The following is a 17,181-nucleotide window of genomic DNA, read 5'->3' as shown; positions in this document are numbered from 1 at the left end:
TGTTTGTTTGTTTATTTATTTATTTATTTATTTGTACAGGGATCAAACTCAGGACTTTGCGCTTGCCAGGCAAGAAAGGCGCCACTGAGCTACATCCCTGGTTGTTCTTTTAGTTCTACTGAAGTTTGTTTCATGTATTAGGTGTGACAGAAAAATACAGTGAATGTTTAAATTTTTAAAAATTATTACAAAACATGTATTACCATTAATTCCCTTCAAAATATTCCCACTCCAAAGGGGAAGTGGGGGGAGGTTGGGGAAAGGAATAAACATGAGAAAACGGGAAAAAAGGAAACAGAGTCATTGTAAATAGGGAAGGGTGGAGCACTGACACAAGGGCAGGGGAATGGGAAAAATAAGAACCAAGACATATTATGTGGAGGTACAAATTCTCCATGATGAACGTCATCATATTGTATACCTAAAATGTACCAATAAACTTAATGAAGAAAATACTCTCCCTCACTTCAAAGACCCTATCTCATCCTTCTCGCCACTTTCTGAAGCAGTTCTAGAAACTCTTTCATGTTTTAGTTGCACTGTGGTGACTGCGTCAATGTCCTGAATTAATTCAAAATGTTCAGTTTTTTTATGACTATTCTGACTTTGGGGAAGTAGCCAGAAGTCACAGGTGCCAGATCCCACCATATCTGATGAATAAGGTAGATGAGGACATCGAAATGTTTTTATGCCTTTCTGTTGGACACAGTTTGGCAGCAGTATTCTCTGTATCTAGAAGACTTCAGAACTGCTTCAGAAAGCGGCAGGAATGACAGGCTAAGCGTGTCTCAAGCCAGGGGGAGGACTTTTTTGTTTGGTTTTTTGAGACAGGGTCTCACTACGTAGTTGAGACTGACCTGGAACTCACTCTGTAGCCCAGGCTGGTCTCGAACTCACAGCGATCCTCCTGCCTCAGCCCCCCTAGTGCTGGGATTACAGGTGTGCGCCACCACGCCCAGCTAGAAATATTATCTTAATTCTTTTGCTGTTCCCCTTTTCCTGTTATAGCTGTCATATGTGTTATATCATCATACACTGACGATATTTTAACTTTTTAACTTTTGTTTTCAACAATCATACATCTTTTTTTTTTTTTTTTTTGTATGGAGACTGACTCAGGACCTTGCATTTATGAGGCAGGCACAGTGCCGCTGAGCTAAATCCCGGGCCCTGACATACATATTTTAAAGAACATAAAAGGAAAACATTATCTATCATATTACTTCCATTGCTTTTCTTACATTCCTGAAGTAATAAAATACTCTCAGGTATCATTTTTCCGCAAAGAACTTGCCCTGGAATTTCCGTTAGAACAATGAATTCTCTTATTTTTCTTCATTCTATAATGTCTTTATCTTGCCTTCATTCCAAAGGTTATTTTCACTGGATCGAGTTCTCGGTTGAGAGTTCTTTTCTTTCAGTACATTAAAAATGTCGAAGGAAATGAAATCCTTCTCATTTCTATGACTTCTAATAAGAATCAAGGAACAACCTGGATGCTCAAAAAGTTTGGGATTTCAGAGTATTATGGAATTTTGGATTAGGGATGCTTAGATATTTATGCAAATATTCCAAATCCCCAAATCTCCAAAATCTGAAACATTTATGATTCCAGGAATTTTGTATATGGGATATTCCACATTTACTGCATCATTTTTTTTTCCTGGTTGCTTTTAAAATGTTTCCTTTAACTTTAGTTTTCAGCAGTGCAATGATTCTCCAATGTAAATTTCTCTGAGTTTATCCTCTTCAGTGTTTGCTTAGGTTCTTGAATCTTCATGTCTTTTGAGTAATCTAGAATTTTCTGGCCAATATTTCTTCAACTATTTATCTGCACATCATACTCTTACTCATCTTTTTCTTGGAGCCCAATGATACAAATGTCAAAACCTTCTGGTATTTCTCCATAGTTCCCTGAGGCTCTGTTGTGCTTTTTCCCTCCCACTCTTTTTCCTGTTGTTCAAACTGGATGATTTCTACGGATCTATTTTCAATTCACTTTCTTTTAAACTTGTTATTAAGCCTATCCAATGAGTTTCCAATTTTTAGTTACTGTATTTTTCAGTTCTCATGTTCCTATTCGGTTCTCTTCTGTATTTTCTATTTTTCTGCTGAGATTTTCAAGAATGTTCTTTTAGCTGGGTGTGGTAGCACATGCCTGTAATCTCAGCCCCAGGGGAGGCAGAGGTAGAAGGATTTCAAGTTCAAGGCCAGAGCAGGGGATTTAGATCGATAGCAACTCACTTGCCTTGCAAGTGCAAGGTCCTGCATTGGACCTGAGTACGATCCTGGGTACAGGGAAAAAAAATCCTGACCAGATCAAGTTCAAGGCCAGTCTGGGTAACTTAGCATGTCAGTATCTCAAAAGGAAAAATAAACATATAAATAGGAGTGGGATTATTAATCAGTGCAAGGCTCTGGGTTCCTTCCCTCCTGAGTACAATAAAAAAGAAGTAGTCCACTCTTATTTGTAGGAGCATGGTCTTACTATCTATTTTTAAATATTTGTCCAATAATCCCAACATCTGTGTCACCTTGGGTTTGCCATCCATTGATTGCTTTCCTCTTGCAAATCCATGAGATTTTCCTAGTTCTTCCTATGTTGAGACACTATGGATAGCACCTATAATATCCTGAATATTACGTGGTAAGACTCTGGGTCTTCTTTAAACTGGAGAATACTAACATTTTGGTTTTAGCAGGCAACTTTGCAGGCCGAGTTTTGCCTGCTGGGCAGGAGGCAAGAGAATAGGCAGTAAAAGAAAGCCAATCCAAATTTCCTCAAAGCCCACAATCAGACATTTAGACACCTATGTTGCCACAGCTGTTGCAGTTACTGCAGGCCTCTGGTAAGGACTTGAGTGAGCAGAAAAAGAAAAGAAGAAAAAGCCCCAGGGGAACTCCCCTACTCTTCACCCTGAAGAGTCTCATTTCCTGCTCCCGAAACTAGAAAGAGAAGGCTTCTTTAACTTGTGATGTAATTCTAGGTCTCAGACTGCCACTGAATTCATATCAGAAATAGAATTAACAAGACATTCACCATCAGCCTGGTGGCCTTTAAGTTTCCTAATTTATGAGGTAGGATTTACACTCTCCAAAGTCCTCAGAGAGCTACCAAGAACATTTGGTACAGGGTTTTTAGCTCCACTTGACAGGAAGTCTAGGTGGGGCGTGCTTACTCCATCTCACCCATAACTGGAACAGCACGGGCTCCTAACTTTCTTGCACAACTGGGGTGGGGAACAAATGTGTATGTATATGGACCTTATGCAGCAAGGACTGGCAAACTTATTCTGTATAGGGCTCAGCAGTAAACGTTTTGGGCTTTTGGGAAGGTTCATGGCTCACTCAACGTATTCAACTCTGGCATTGTTGTGTGAAAGCAACCACATGCAAGATATACGCAAGGAGGAGTGTTAGCTACAATAAAACTATTTAATAAAACAGCTGTCAAAAAAAAAAAAAAAGAACCCCAACTGTCAAGGACCTGGGATTTAGCTCAGTGGCACTGCGACTGCCTCACAAATGCAAGATCCTGAGTCTGATCCCTGTCACACACCCAGAAAAAAAAACAAAAACAAAAACAACAACAACAACAAAAAAAACCAGCTGTCAAGCTGTATTTGGCTCACCGACCATGGTTTTGAGACTTCTGTACCACTTCACAAATAATAAGGCTGGTTAAAGGCAAAGTTTACTTCTGGGCTTTTTGTCCATCATTAGATAGCAGAATTCTTCAAATAACTGGAAAAGTTATTGTTTGTTTCATCCACTGCTAGTCCCATGACAGACGGTAACTACACCATACATTCAACTTTGCTTCAGTTATGCTCTTTGATTTATGTAATATCCCCCTCTCAAGAGCTAAAATAAAATTTTAAAAACTGAAACTTCAAGATTTGATTAACTTTATATTTATATACAATTAAAAGGTCTCCAGTTAACCTTCCAAATAAAAATCCTCAGCCAGGGTTGGGGATTTAGCTCAGTGGTGCAGCCACCTGCCTCACCAGCACAAGGACCCAACCCCAGTAGCAAAAAAAAAAAAAGTCCTGAGCCACTATTTTCTCAGGAATATGTTAAGCAGAGGAGGTCATTAAAAAAAAAAAAGTGTCCCAACTTGTTTTTCCAGAACCTTCCAAACTGGAGGTGTGGCCAGTTCATTATCCTTTCACTCACCTGGTTTCCTGCCACAGAGATAGAAGGCCAGTCTGTCAGTCAGCTCATACTGTATTTCTACAAGGCGTTCTGCCAGCTCATGGTGCCCTCCTTGCCTATCAAGAGAACAAAGTACCATTGATACTATTCACTATTCAGAGGTTTTAGAGTAGAAAAGTACAAAGACATCCCCTGAGACATCTGAGCAGTTTATCAAACATGATTTTTTAGAATAATCAACTTTTCTGTGTGAGGCAGGTTATCAACATCTACCTTGAGGCTCAGTTTTATGAACTGTTTTCACTATCTGAACTATTCCTTTCCTTTATAAACATACAGAACAGAATAACAATACGATATTCAAAGACTTATGAAGGATAAAGAATAATTTTATTTAATGAGGCGAGAAAATAAAATGAAGGTAGAGGTTCACAGCAGTTAATGAGGATGTTCCCAGAAATACATAATGTGCAGGCCTCACCCTGAGAAATTCTGAATAATTAAGGATGGGATGGGCACGGGCATCAGTATTCTGAAGAAGGCCCCTCCCCTAAATGATTCTGGTGCAGCCAGGCTGTCTCTGGGTAAGTTTAGAAGCCATAATACTTGAAGGGCCTCAATTCAGAGACAGGCCAGCCTAATGCAGAGCTCACACTACAGCTGTTTTCTTTTTGTTGGGGGAAGAGGGAGGCCGGTTTTTTGAGACAGCATCCCTCTATGTAGCCCAGGCTGGCTTTGAACTTGCACCGATCCTCCTGCCTTAGCTTCTCTAGTGCTGGGATTACAGGCGTGCGCCACCACACCAAGGTTCTCCTCTTTATCTTTAATTTATATAGCAGAAATATAAAGTTTGCCTTTCTTCATTCATGAAATAAATATTTAAGCTACCTGGAACCCTTTTAGTAACAAGGCATATAAATAAATGATTATGTGGAGAGAATATTACATGTAAAGCACATATGCGGAAATTCCAAAGTAAATGATAAATTGTTTACTGTGGGCTCTTTTCCTCTTCAAAGGTCAAGACTAGTTTCAGCCAGTTTCTCCTCCTACCACTCAAGGCACCACAAATTACCTGCCAACCACCACGTCTTTGGTTTTTTTTTTGGTACCAGGGATCGAACTCAGGTCCTTGTGCTTGCAAGGCAGGTGGCAGAACCGCTGAGCTAAATCCCCGGCCCACGTCTTTGATTTTTAACATGCACATCTTTTCAAAACATCTGTGAAACCATAATTGATGGTACATCATAATTTAACTGACAGACCTTTTCTAACGCTGCAGGAAATGATGATGCACTGTACAGTCAATGCAGACCCAGATCTGATGGGACACTGGATTCCTGCTGCTGTTCTCAGGCACCTCAGCTCAGTCGGGTTTCTTGCTGTGCTGAGCGTGCTGTGTCCATACCAACCTCCTGACCATGACTGCCTTTCCTCTCACCTATAACACTTTAGTTCTTCCTTTACAGGTCCACATCTAACCTATTCTTCAAAGAACTAAAGAAATGTCCCAATGCTTTGGGCCACAACAAAGCAACTACACATATTTTTTTAAGACCAACTATCTGTTTTGAATCACATGTTATTTTGCCTCATTTAACCCTTTCAGGCTTATATGAGTCATTTCTTCCAAGAGATAAATTCTGGGAGGACAGAGTTTTTTTGTTTTGTTTTGTTTTTATCCTGTGTACAGCAATGCACAGGGTTCTGCAGTAAATTAAAAAATTTGGGGGAAAAAAAGGAAAGATGATTGGTCTTCTGTCATTCACTGATAATCAAGACTAACTCATGGATTTACTTATAATTCCAGTATTTTTTTATATTAGAACTTTCAAATAAAGAAAAATTTAGCTGAGCATAGTGGCTCATGCCAGTAAACCCAGCTTCTCAGAAGCTGAGGAAGGAAGACTGCTTGAGCCAAAGAAACTAGTTGAGGCAACATAATAAAACCTCATCTCAAAAAATAAACCACCAATGGCTGGGGATTTAGCTCAGTGGCACTGCACCTACACTGCAAGTACAAGGTCCTGAGTTCAATCCCTGGTACCAAAAAACAAGCAAAGAAACCCACCATCAAATGCATACAAAAGGAAAAATTTTTAAATTGTACAAACAGCACCCATGTCCACTATCTAAAACTTACAATTAACAATTTTGTACACTTGTTTGGTCATATCTTCTTCTAGATTTTCTTTTAAATTCAAGCAATGACTAAAGAGTATCACAAAACTGAAGTATGGGTTCTATAATTCTCAATACTTGACTTGTACTTTAGGTCTCAAATACCTGTGTTATAAAATATCAAGTGAAACATTAGAAGTTAAGCATACTGATTTATAATTCTACCTTTCTTGGGCTGGGGATTTAGCTCAGTGGTTCTGCCACCTGCCTTGCAAGCACAAGGTCCCGAGTTTGATCCCTGGTACCAAAAAAAATAAAATAAAATAAAAATTCTACCTTTCTCTAATTTTGTCAGGCTGGGCTTACAAGCATTTGAAACATATTCATCTGCAAAATAATAGAATGTAAACTTTTGAAGTTTTTTGTTTGTTTGTTTTGAGAAAGGGTCTTGATATTCAGTTCAGAGTGGCCTTGAACTCACTATGTAACTCAGGCTGGCCTCAACTCACAGTGATCCTCCTGCCTCAGCCTCCTGAGTGCTGGGATTACAGATGTGCAGCACTACAACAGGCTGTTTAGAATGTAAATCTTGTTTTTGTTTGTTTGTTTGTTTTTTGGTTTTTTGAGACAGGGTCTCACTATGTAATCGAGACTGATCTGGAACTCACTAAGTAGCCCAGGCTGGTCTCAAACTTACAGCGACCCTCCTGCCTCAGCCTCCCGAGTGCTGGGATTACAGGTGTGCGCCGCCACGTCTGGCATTAGAATGTAAATCTTGCAAAGGGTTAAATATTAATCACACACAGTTTAGCTACCTAACAACTCATACCCAACACATATAGAGAAGGGGTAAGTATCTCAGTCTCTTACCTTGCATAATCAACCGGAGTTTTCCCACTAGAATCTTGTGTGCCCGGGTCTGCTCCATAGACTGCCAATAATTCAGCTTGTAAAATCTGCCCTGCTTTGGAGGCAACATGGAGTGGCGTGTTTCCTTTTTCCTAAGAATCATTAATAAAAAGTAAACAAAAAAAGCAAATTAAATAAACTAAAGGCTTCATGAGCATAACTCAGGGTCAACTTAATATCTGAATCAATGCACATTTTCTTACTGGATGAAAGAAATTGGCTTGGGCTCCTAAAGATAATAGTCTCAGACAGGTTTCGAGATTCCCTGTTCTCACGCTTGAATGGAGTTGCTGAAAAAGACACAAACAAACAAAAAAGAACACTTGTTAAAAGTATCAGGAACGACACACTAGAGCAGCTGACAGCCTATTTTAATATAAGTTACATCAATAACACATGATCGCTATTGAGTTCTGTCAGGTAGATGGAAAAATCTGGTCTCACAGGGTGGGCCAGGCACACTTTGCTATAAGGATACTAGGGCTGTGAAGAGTGACCTGCCCAAAGCAGGACTCCCCTAAGCAAGGGTTACAACCAGAACCTGAGAGTACAAGGTGGCTGTGCGCATCTCTGAAATATGATTGGCCTGAATTTCAAGCCCTACCTTTTCCCTTCAAGCTGTGAAGCGACTGCTTTGGGACAGTTCTTTAAGTGAGCTGAACTTCAGTTTCCTCATCTGTAAAATGTGATAGTAACACTACCTATTGATAAGGTTTCTGTCAGGATTCAATGATACAATTAAGTACTTGTCACTGCACTTGGTGTACAGGAAGTGCTCAGATAATTCAGATGCTATTACAATAATTGTTATTACTTGTTACATTGTTGTTGACTCAATGGCTTCAAATTCTACACTGTGTAAGATACAGGACTTTGCCTTATACCTTACTCTCTCCACAACACTATTCCTGGCCTAGCCAAAATGGTTTTCTAAAGTCTCCCACAGTGGGAAATAGGCCCGTAGGACACCAAATTCTATATTATTGCAGAAAAGCTCAAACATCCAGAAGATGAGCTGCCTTCCTTCAAGCCTGACCTAGACTTGTTTAAGGTGCAATACTAAAGGAATGGAGAAATCTACTCTTATCATCTACATCCACATATTTAAAAAAAAAAAAAAACAGTAAAAAAAAAAAAAAAAGAGAGAGAGAGAAAACAATGTTAGTCTTACTTATTAGTGGAAGTAATAATTATACATATTTCTATGCAAATTTTAATATTCTGAATTGTAAGGGTCAGGCTCTATGTGAGAATCTGTCAAAACTAGTGATTTGAAAATATGTGCATTTCTTGTAGTACCTCTAAAACATGCTAAGACCCATCTACTCATTTCATAAGTATAATAAACCTGTGTGCTACAACTTTGAGTCACACCCTATTTTCTGAAGATCCTTCTCAGTATGCAACTTGGGAAGCTATCCTTATTAGAAACAACTGTCCAGCAAACTTTCTAGTCTTTTCTAGAAACATGATCTGAGAGGCACTTATTTCAAAGTTAAACAAACAAAAACACTTACCGAAATATAATTTAAAAAACAGTGAAAAAATAAAAAGTTTTCTCGCTACTTATTTCTTCCTTGTACTTCGTTAGGAAAAATGGCTGCCATCTGAATTAAGACTAAAAATGAAACTGACTGCAAAAAAGGTATTATTAATAATTTAATCAATGAAAATGAGGTTTTTCTCCTTTTTGTCTTGTTTTTGTGGTGCTAAGATTCAAACCCAGCACCTCACACATGCCAGGCAATCAGTCTACCACTCAGCCAAACTGCCAGCCTTTGTTTTTCTTCTTTAAAAAAATGTTTTTATATAAAACAATACACTGTCTCATCAAACTCACAGGGATTTTTAAAAGGTGTGACCCACCTTACTAAGATCTTTGGCAGTGACACTATCATCATCCCGGCAGGGCAAGCGATGGACAAATGCTAACATCTGATACTTGGCTCTGATGAATTCTGCTTTAGTGGGACTGGTCGAAAACAAAAAAGAAAACAGTTCACTTACAGTTCAGACACGACACTCCCCATTCTTTGGACTGTAAAAAGAAGAGGAAGTGACCCACATCCCCCACTTGAGAATAAAATGAACAATGCTGAAATGTTTCAACGGTGCTCAAGACCTGAAGTCTGAAAACATACATTAGGGATTATAAATGGCTAGGACTGCAAAAATCTGCTTTTTATAGCATCTTTCTTCTCTGTGTAATTTTCTTAATTGACTGCAACCTTGGGAGGAAGCAGCATTCAGTCCCATCCCATAGGCGCCGAGGCATCAGGCGGACTGGTATCTAAAACCTAGATTTCTGGCCTGACAGCCTCTTGTTTGAGTGCCTGAGTTTAAATCTGATTACATCTATAGCCTCCAAGCCTCAGTCTCTAACTGAAGAAATCACTGACTCCTACTATCTAGAGGCCATGCAAATGACATGATCCCGCCTGCCTCATGCTGAATTTCTACCAGCAAAGAGCCCAATGCACAACTGGGATAGCCGAACTGCCCTCCTGGAGGCTGATCAAAAATAGCTGCACCCCACTCAGTGGAGCGCCATTTGTTACAAAGAGATAGAAGTATTTATAAACATTCCACTCACTGTACTTTATCCTGTGGATTAGCTTTTCTTCTTCCACTCATAATAGAAGCAGGGTCCAGCAAAGAATGCTCCCATATAGAATTAGCACCATTGTTATACAAGGTCTCAACCATCTAAAACCAAGCAGTATGAAATCACATTTTAATTTCTCTTTACAAATAGTGACAGGACTAGGAAACAAGGTTCTGTTACAAATACCAACATGTTTGGGAATTTCACTCATATAACTGTTTTCTGATTTTAGAAGGAGAAGATGAACCTGGATGCAAAATTCACCTTTGGTGAGAAGGACAGCTAAATCCCTAAGTGGGTTTGATTGTTATATAGTTACATATTGGAGGAAGAGTAACTTTAACACTTTAGCTCAGTGCTTCTCAACACTAAACAGATACTATTTTACTCTTTTTTTTTTTTTTTTTTTTTTTTCTTTTGAGACAGGGTCTCACTATGTAGTTGAGACTGATCTGGAATTCACTATGTAGCCCAGGCTGGTGTTGAACTCACAGCGATCCTCCTGCCTCAGCCTCCCAGTGCTAGGATTACAGGCATGTGCCACCACGCCCGGCACTATTTTACTTACTTACTATGTTATCTGCTTAATGTTTTTCTTTAAATCTACCCATTTAAAAGCATTATGTTATTAAAACATTGTTATTATATCATTAACAATTATGTTCTGATATACTAGTTATAGTTTTCTTACATATGTTAAAATAACACAACCATTAAAATAATTATTTGAGTATTTTTACATGTGTCTTAAGTACCACTGGCGGCTTATGGTCCATACTTTGGAAACTGCTGCTAGCATTGTAAACTACTCATCTCTGGACTTAATTCAGTAATATAGTCTGGCTTTACCCACTCCCTTTCACGTGAGAATGAGCTATTGGAAACTTCAGAAACAAATGATTTCAATGAGCCACATCTCCCAATTTCATTTTTAAGTCAGGACCCCTAGCTGGGCATGGTGGTGCACATTTATACCTCTAGTGCTCTGGAAGGCTAAGGCAGAAAGACTGCAAGTTTGAGACCAGACTGGACAGCTCAGTAACTTAGTGAGACCCTGATCTCAAAAAAAAATAAAAAGGGTTAGGGATGTAGCTCAGTGCAAAGGCCCTGGTTTCAATGTTTAGTACTACACACACACACACACACACACACACACACACACACACACACACAAAAGCGCGTGCATGCACACAGAACTCTAACATGGCTCCATGTGTTTTTTACAACCACAGACATATTTTCATAACAGAGATCCAAACCCACTTGTTTTTGATCCCTTGGTTCATTCAGACGAGTTTAAGGGACATGCTATCCAGCTGCCACAGATTTAGTGAAGTGTGTACTCAAGACAAATGAAGGAAGGTAAACACACACTTGATCCTGAGTTCCAAGAGAACTTGAAGAATGTGTACCCCAAACAGAAATACAAACAATTTTGACATCGGGCCCCAAACAAGACAAAGAGCCATGTAACTCTTAACAGTGTGTCAGGCATGGAATCAATAATCTGATTTCCTTCTTTCTTTCTTTTTCTGAGACAGGCTCTTGTTATGCAGTTCAGCCTGAGCTTGAACTATGTAGCCCAGGGCGAGCCTCAAACTCCCAGCAGTTCTCCTGTCTCAGTGAGTGCTGGGATTACAGGCCCACTTAATCTGATTTCTAATCAATAATGAAATGCAGCACTGGGATTGAGCCCTCGGAACTGAGCACGTACTGTCAGCACTCTATCACTGAGCTACATCGGTAGCCCTTTTTATTTTGAGATAAGGTCCCCCCTACGTGGCCAAGGCTGGGGTTGAACTTGCAATACTCTTACCTCAGCGTCCTGAGTAAAGGCGAATTACAAGTGTGTACCATCATATCCAACTTAACTAGAGTTTTAACAAAACTTAAATTAGATGTTTCAGAAATGTCTGAGGAATCCCAGGCCATGCTTCTATTAAAGTGGGGGGAAAAACGTTCTTAAAATATTACTAAGATACTGAACAATAAGTATATTAATGAAAAGTTTCTTAGGCATTAACTGTTGGAAACATATATCACAGTATGTGGAAAAGATGAACCAATTTCTAGTGATAATTTAGAAAGTCAGCAGTGAAACAATATCAACAAATTTTAAATATAATTGAGCTTGAGCGACATTTAAATTAAAAGAAGGGAAAAAAATTTTTTGGCAGCATTTTGCTATGTCGTCTAGGCTGGCCTCAAACTCACAGAGATCCTCCTGTGCCAGCCTCCCAAGTCCTTGGATTATAGGCATGCGCTGCCATGCCCAATGAGAAAAAAATCTTAAATGAATTCAATACAGGATAATACATGTACTTATACACAGAAATGATGGGCATAGCATCTCTATTCAATTATTAACCATTTTTAAGAAGTATACTCAGAAAATTTTTATTGGCTAAAAACAATGAGCAGTAAAGCATAAATGACAAACTGTGAGAATTCTTCTTCTTTACCTGAAGGAGTGTTGGAGGCCATGGTGTATGTTTAAGATGCCTTACTTGGGAGATATGACGCCCTAGACTCCGGTGGACACTGCAACATTCGTCACATATAAAAGTTCCCCTATTAACTGATGCCCAGGAAGGATCTGGAAAGAGAATGAAATCTCAGGGGCAAGGACATCAGTTGGTTGCTCTACCATAGGACAGAAAAAGATGACTGAGTTTAGTTTTTCAGAAACGTAAGACTTTTTTGGCGGGGAGGGTACCAAGGATTGAACTCAGTACCTTGTGCTTGCGAGGCAGGCAGCGGCACCACTGAGTTAAATCCCCAGCCCACATAAGACATTTTTTTTTTCTTTTGAGACAGGGTCTCACTATGCAGTTGAGAATGACCTGGAACTCACTATGTAGCCCAGGCTGGTCTCAAACTCACAACGATCCTCCTGTCTCAGCCTCCCGAGTGCTGGGATTACAGGCGTGCGCCACCACACCCGGCCTGACATTTTTGTTGTTTACTAAAACAATATACTGTTTACCAATGTATCAAGCTGGTGATGGTCTAGACAGGGTCTCACTATGCAGTTGAGAATGACCTGGAACTCACTATGTAGCCCAGGCTGGTCTCAAACTCACAACGATCCTCCTGTCTCAGCCTCCCGAGTGCTGGGATTACAGGCGTGCGCCACCACACCCGGCCTGACATTTTTGTTGTTTACTAAAACAATATACTGTTTACCAATGTATCAAGCTGGTGATGGTCTATGATGACACTACTACCTTGGCTGATGAAGTACAAGGTTAACTGAGAGGAACAGCCCTAAATAAGCACTTGGCTTCTCGGTAGTTCTGCATCCTTAATGGGGATCCACCACCCCAGATGCTCTTTTGTTCAATGTAAGAGAAGCAAATGGAGAGAACAGATGAATCATTTGAAATCCATCTCTGCAAATCACAAGATAACCCAATTTTGATAGCGAATTCTTCACATAGCAGTACCTGAAGTAATGAAATGATTGCTGTCCTAATTGCTACACAAATCAATGCGTTAGTGTCACCTAAAAAGGTAGGGCCTAGAAAAGGGAATGGACCATAGGGGCTTTAACTTCATGAGTGCACTAATCCACTACCGAGATCCTCACTTGATGACATTATTTTGAGGTGATGGCAACAGGAAGGTGGGCCACCTTGAAGGGAATGGGCCACAGGGGCACGACTTTGGGGACTATATCTGATCCCAAGCCCCTTCTGCTCTGGCCTTTCCCTGTCTTTTCCTTGTGGCCATGAGGTGAGCTTTCTTCTACCACAACCTCCCACCACAGACTGAAACCTCTGAAAACATGGCCAAGACAAACTTTTCCTCCTTCAAATTGTTTATCTCGGGTATTCTGCCACAGCAACAGAAATCTCAGTAACACAATATTTTAACAGAAAGCTGGGAACGACAACTATAAAACTGCTCACCAACTATAGTTCTGAGAGCAGAGAAATCTGGCTTTCTCAACCAGGAAATGTTTCGCGATATCCATTAGATGCTTTAAATAAACTAGAGTTTAACCTTGCAAATGATCTGAAAGAAAAGCTGCTTCACAGAGGCAAAATATAAAATAGAAATGAGTAATATTTTTGGTGTGCATATAATTCTTTTTCCTTTGAAATCCTACAGAGCTTCATTAGACATCCTTTAAAACAAGGAATAAGGTCTGGGATTTAGCTCAGTGGTGCTGCTGCCTGTCTCATAAGTACAAGGTCCCAAGTTCAATCCCCGGTACCTAAATAAATAAATAAAACAAGGAATAATTCAAACTTGGTAAGCAGGATAGACGTAAGTAAACTGAGAACCCAGAAACTCCAAACAAAGATCCTCTCTATTTCATCAGCTTCAGAGTGGAGTGGTAATAGGTGTCACTAAAGCTACCTGGTGTAAGGGTTGGTTTTTTTGGTACCGGGGATCAAACTTGCACTTGCAAGGCAGGCGCAGCGCCACTGAGCTAAATCCCCAGCCCTTCAAGGGTTGTATTTTTAAACTCTTCAATGTCCACAAAAATCTCTAAAATGTATGTTCATCTTTACCATTTTAACGGTTTATCAAACCTTTCAAGCCATGTAATGAAAAGTTAAGGGATTTCAAGCAAAGACAAATTTTAGGAGCCAGAGAACGTGGTGATTATGAAGGTTAGCTCTAGAGACAAAAAGTCCATGGTTGAACCCCAACTCTGCCACTTCTTGAACAAGGATCTCAGGCAAGTTACTTCTTTGAGTAAGGGTAAATCGGGAACAATACCACCTCTTGCGGGGAGTGAGGGTGCAGAGTAAGTAAAAGACCTCTCATGCAGTAAGTATTCAATAATGCTAGCTGTTACATCTTTTCTAAATATTATTCAGTTATATCCAAGAGTACACTAAAACTCATCATCACTTGAAAGAGCTTTTTATTGTAAAGACAGTACTTAAAATACTTCACAAGTGCTATTCTACTACATTAGTAACTCACTGAAGTTTTCAGATGATTGAACTTAAGATTAAGTACAGTGTATTTAAAATGAACTAGATTCATAAAAATAAGTAAAATATTTAAGATAGGATCAAAGTTAAATATGTGCCGTGAAGTAAAACACAGTAATTCAGTAAAGTATAACTTTTCTAGTATTATTATGCCATTCTAGGAGCAAAGATGGGAAATACCAAGATGAAAAGTCCTTACAAAGGGACAGAACAATATTGCTTTCTGCTTTTACTACTCTTAACAGCCAAAAATAAACAGATAAAACAACCTGTTGGAAGCACAGCTTTGGTTTTGGTTTTTAACATATCATGCAAAGAATTTATAGCATTGAAGGAAATTAAACAGCAACAAGATAAGCAAGGGCTTAACACACATTAAGTGAGATTCTCAATCACTTAAACATCATGTATTGGAATCCCATAGAAAGAATATTAACAACATGGAAAAATCAAAACTGGGTTTGAATAAGGTTAGGTGAAACCCTTCCAGTTTAAATGGATGCTGTAGGGCAGGGCTTTCTATGGACACCACAAATGGACTTCAAAAATCTCTACCCTTCCCTAGTCTGTCTAACACAAATTTTGGGTGGAAAAAGTACACATGCATTTTCTGGGGAGAAGGTTTTCACATTCATCAGAATCTCAAAGGGGTCCCTAACTGGAGAGCAACTTTTTAAAGAGGACTTTGTAGGCTTTGTAGAAAAGGCTGCACAAATTCCTAGCTGCTCAAATTCACAGAACATGTTAAGGTAGCCTCATTACATTCAAAACAGGAAGGAAATGACTCAAGTCTCTGTAGATGAGGCATTCAGACAACTAAAATGATACCCTGGACGAAAAAAAAAATCTAAAATGCACAAAACACAGCAAAAGTGCAGTATAATGTTTGGGATGGCAATGGAGAAACAATCTGCCTTTGCCTCATAATCCAACAAGAAGTAAAGTATCCTACGAGGAAGTATGAAGCAAGGCTCATGTGAATCAGACACTTCACAGACAAGTTCAACTGAAAATAGGCAAGAAAAGAAAGAAGTGGACCAAATAACATTTTCAGAGAAAACAACAGGGTCTGTGTAACATTGGTTTATAAAACACTCTTATTTTTTTGGGACAGGATCTCACTATGTAGTCGAGACTGACCTGGAACTCACTATGTGGCCCAGGCTGGTCTCGAACTCCCAGAGATCCTCCTACCTCAGCCTGCCAAGTGTTGGGATTACAGGCCACCCACCATGCCTGGCTAAAACACTTCTTTTTAAATTCTTCTATTCCCCTCTCTATAGTCAAAGGAACCCGATAACACCACTTGCACTACCCCAACCATGAAATAACCATGTAAAAGCTATCACAGCACTATTTAATTAAAAAAATTGGGGGGGGGGTATGGGGGATCACAGTACTATTTAAAATCAGTCTGTTTCCAAGATGACAAGATGAAGATCTGAACAGGTGCAAAGCCAATGGTGTTTAATGATTCACATAAAATCATTTATTGGACACTGATGTCCCAAGAAAGCCATCTGACATTTGAATTAGTTTAAACTTAAAGCTGTTAAGTCCAAGGATAGAAAACAGCATACAGTAATCTATCCTAAGACCTGTCACTTCAGTTCCAATTGCTAAAATAGATGTAATCTTTAAGTCTGAATATTATGCACAGTAAGAATGGTTTTGGCCTTTCAATGCCCCTGTATGCTTATGCTGCCACTAACTTTGTGTGTATCTGTTTGCTAAAACTGTAATTTAGAAACTCAACTCTAGCTTTAAGAGAATGCCAGGGTTCTGAACTGAGTAATTTAAAAAAGAAAAAAAAAAACTTAAGAAAAGAGATGATCCTAACACTATCCATTTTATTTCCCTAATCATCGAAAATTATCCTTATTGGAAAAAAATGAGGAAAATCTGACCAAGTTAAGTCACCAGACCAAGGTTATTGAGACGCAAAATCTAGTGCGGACCTAGGCCCTCTGGATCCCCAAATGTGAGACACGTACTGATTCCTAAGTGCTGGTTGTCTCCAAGACCCCAACACAGATTCCCGTCCGCAGGGAGTAGCTGCCAGGATGTCAGGAGTGGGAAAGTCATCCACCGGCACCCTCTGGCAAGTCTCCAGGAGTGTAGCACACTCAGGAAAGGTCCCCTTGCAGGAACAGGGGTCCGGTGAAGGCTGACACCTGCAGCCTCTAGCAGCCGCAGCCGGGAGGACGCTCGCATTTTACTTCTGTAATTGGCCTTCCTGTGGGTTGCCCAAGCCCCTTCCTGTCTGGGGAGCGGCTCGGGCCCCCGCCACCTCCCTGACTGGCCTGGGACGCAGTAAAGAGGGAACGAAACGGATGAGAGGGCGGCGGCCCCCTCCCCTCCTGGTTGCCAGGCCCGGGAAGGGTCTCGCCTCTGCAGTCCCAGAACCCGGTCGCTAGAACCCTGTCTTGAGGTGCG

General features: G+C 39.9%; 1 protein-coding gene across 12 annotated transcripts in view; it reads right to left on the bottom strand.

The window, feature by feature from the left end:
- Positions 1-17,181, bottom strand: part of Git2 (GIT ArfGAP 2) — a 51,673-nt gene that overhangs the window by 34,063 nt on the left and 429 nt on the right. For all 12 annotated transcript variants that reach the window (XM_033762366.1, XM_033762368.1, XM_033762367.1 and 9 more), the window contains exons 2-7: positions 12,256-12,389; positions 9,782-9,894; positions 9,055-9,160; positions 7,392-7,478; positions 7,150-7,280; positions 4,180-4,274 (exon numbers count right to left, since the gene is read on the bottom strand). In XM_033762366.1, the coding sequence (XP_033618257.1) occupies positions 4,180-4,274; positions 7,150-7,280; positions 7,392-7,478; positions 9,055-9,160; positions 9,782-9,894; positions 12,256-12,389 (666 nt within the window). The remainder of the gene's footprint in view (positions 1-4,179; positions 4,275-7,149; positions 7,281-7,391; positions 7,479-9,054; positions 9,161-9,781; positions 9,895-12,255; positions 12,390-17,181) is intronic.

The sequence above is a fragment of the Fukomys damarensis genome, unplaced genomic scaffold (genome assembly GCF_012274545.1).
Source record: "Fukomys damarensis isolate Sample0158 unplaced genomic scaffold, DMR_v1.0_HiC HiC_scaffold_12, whole genome shotgun sequence".
Classification (NCBI taxonomy): Eukaryota; Metazoa; Chordata; class Mammalia; order Rodentia; family Bathyergidae; genus Fukomys; species Fukomys damarensis.
This window is presented reverse-complemented; position numbering and strand designations above follow the sequence as displayed.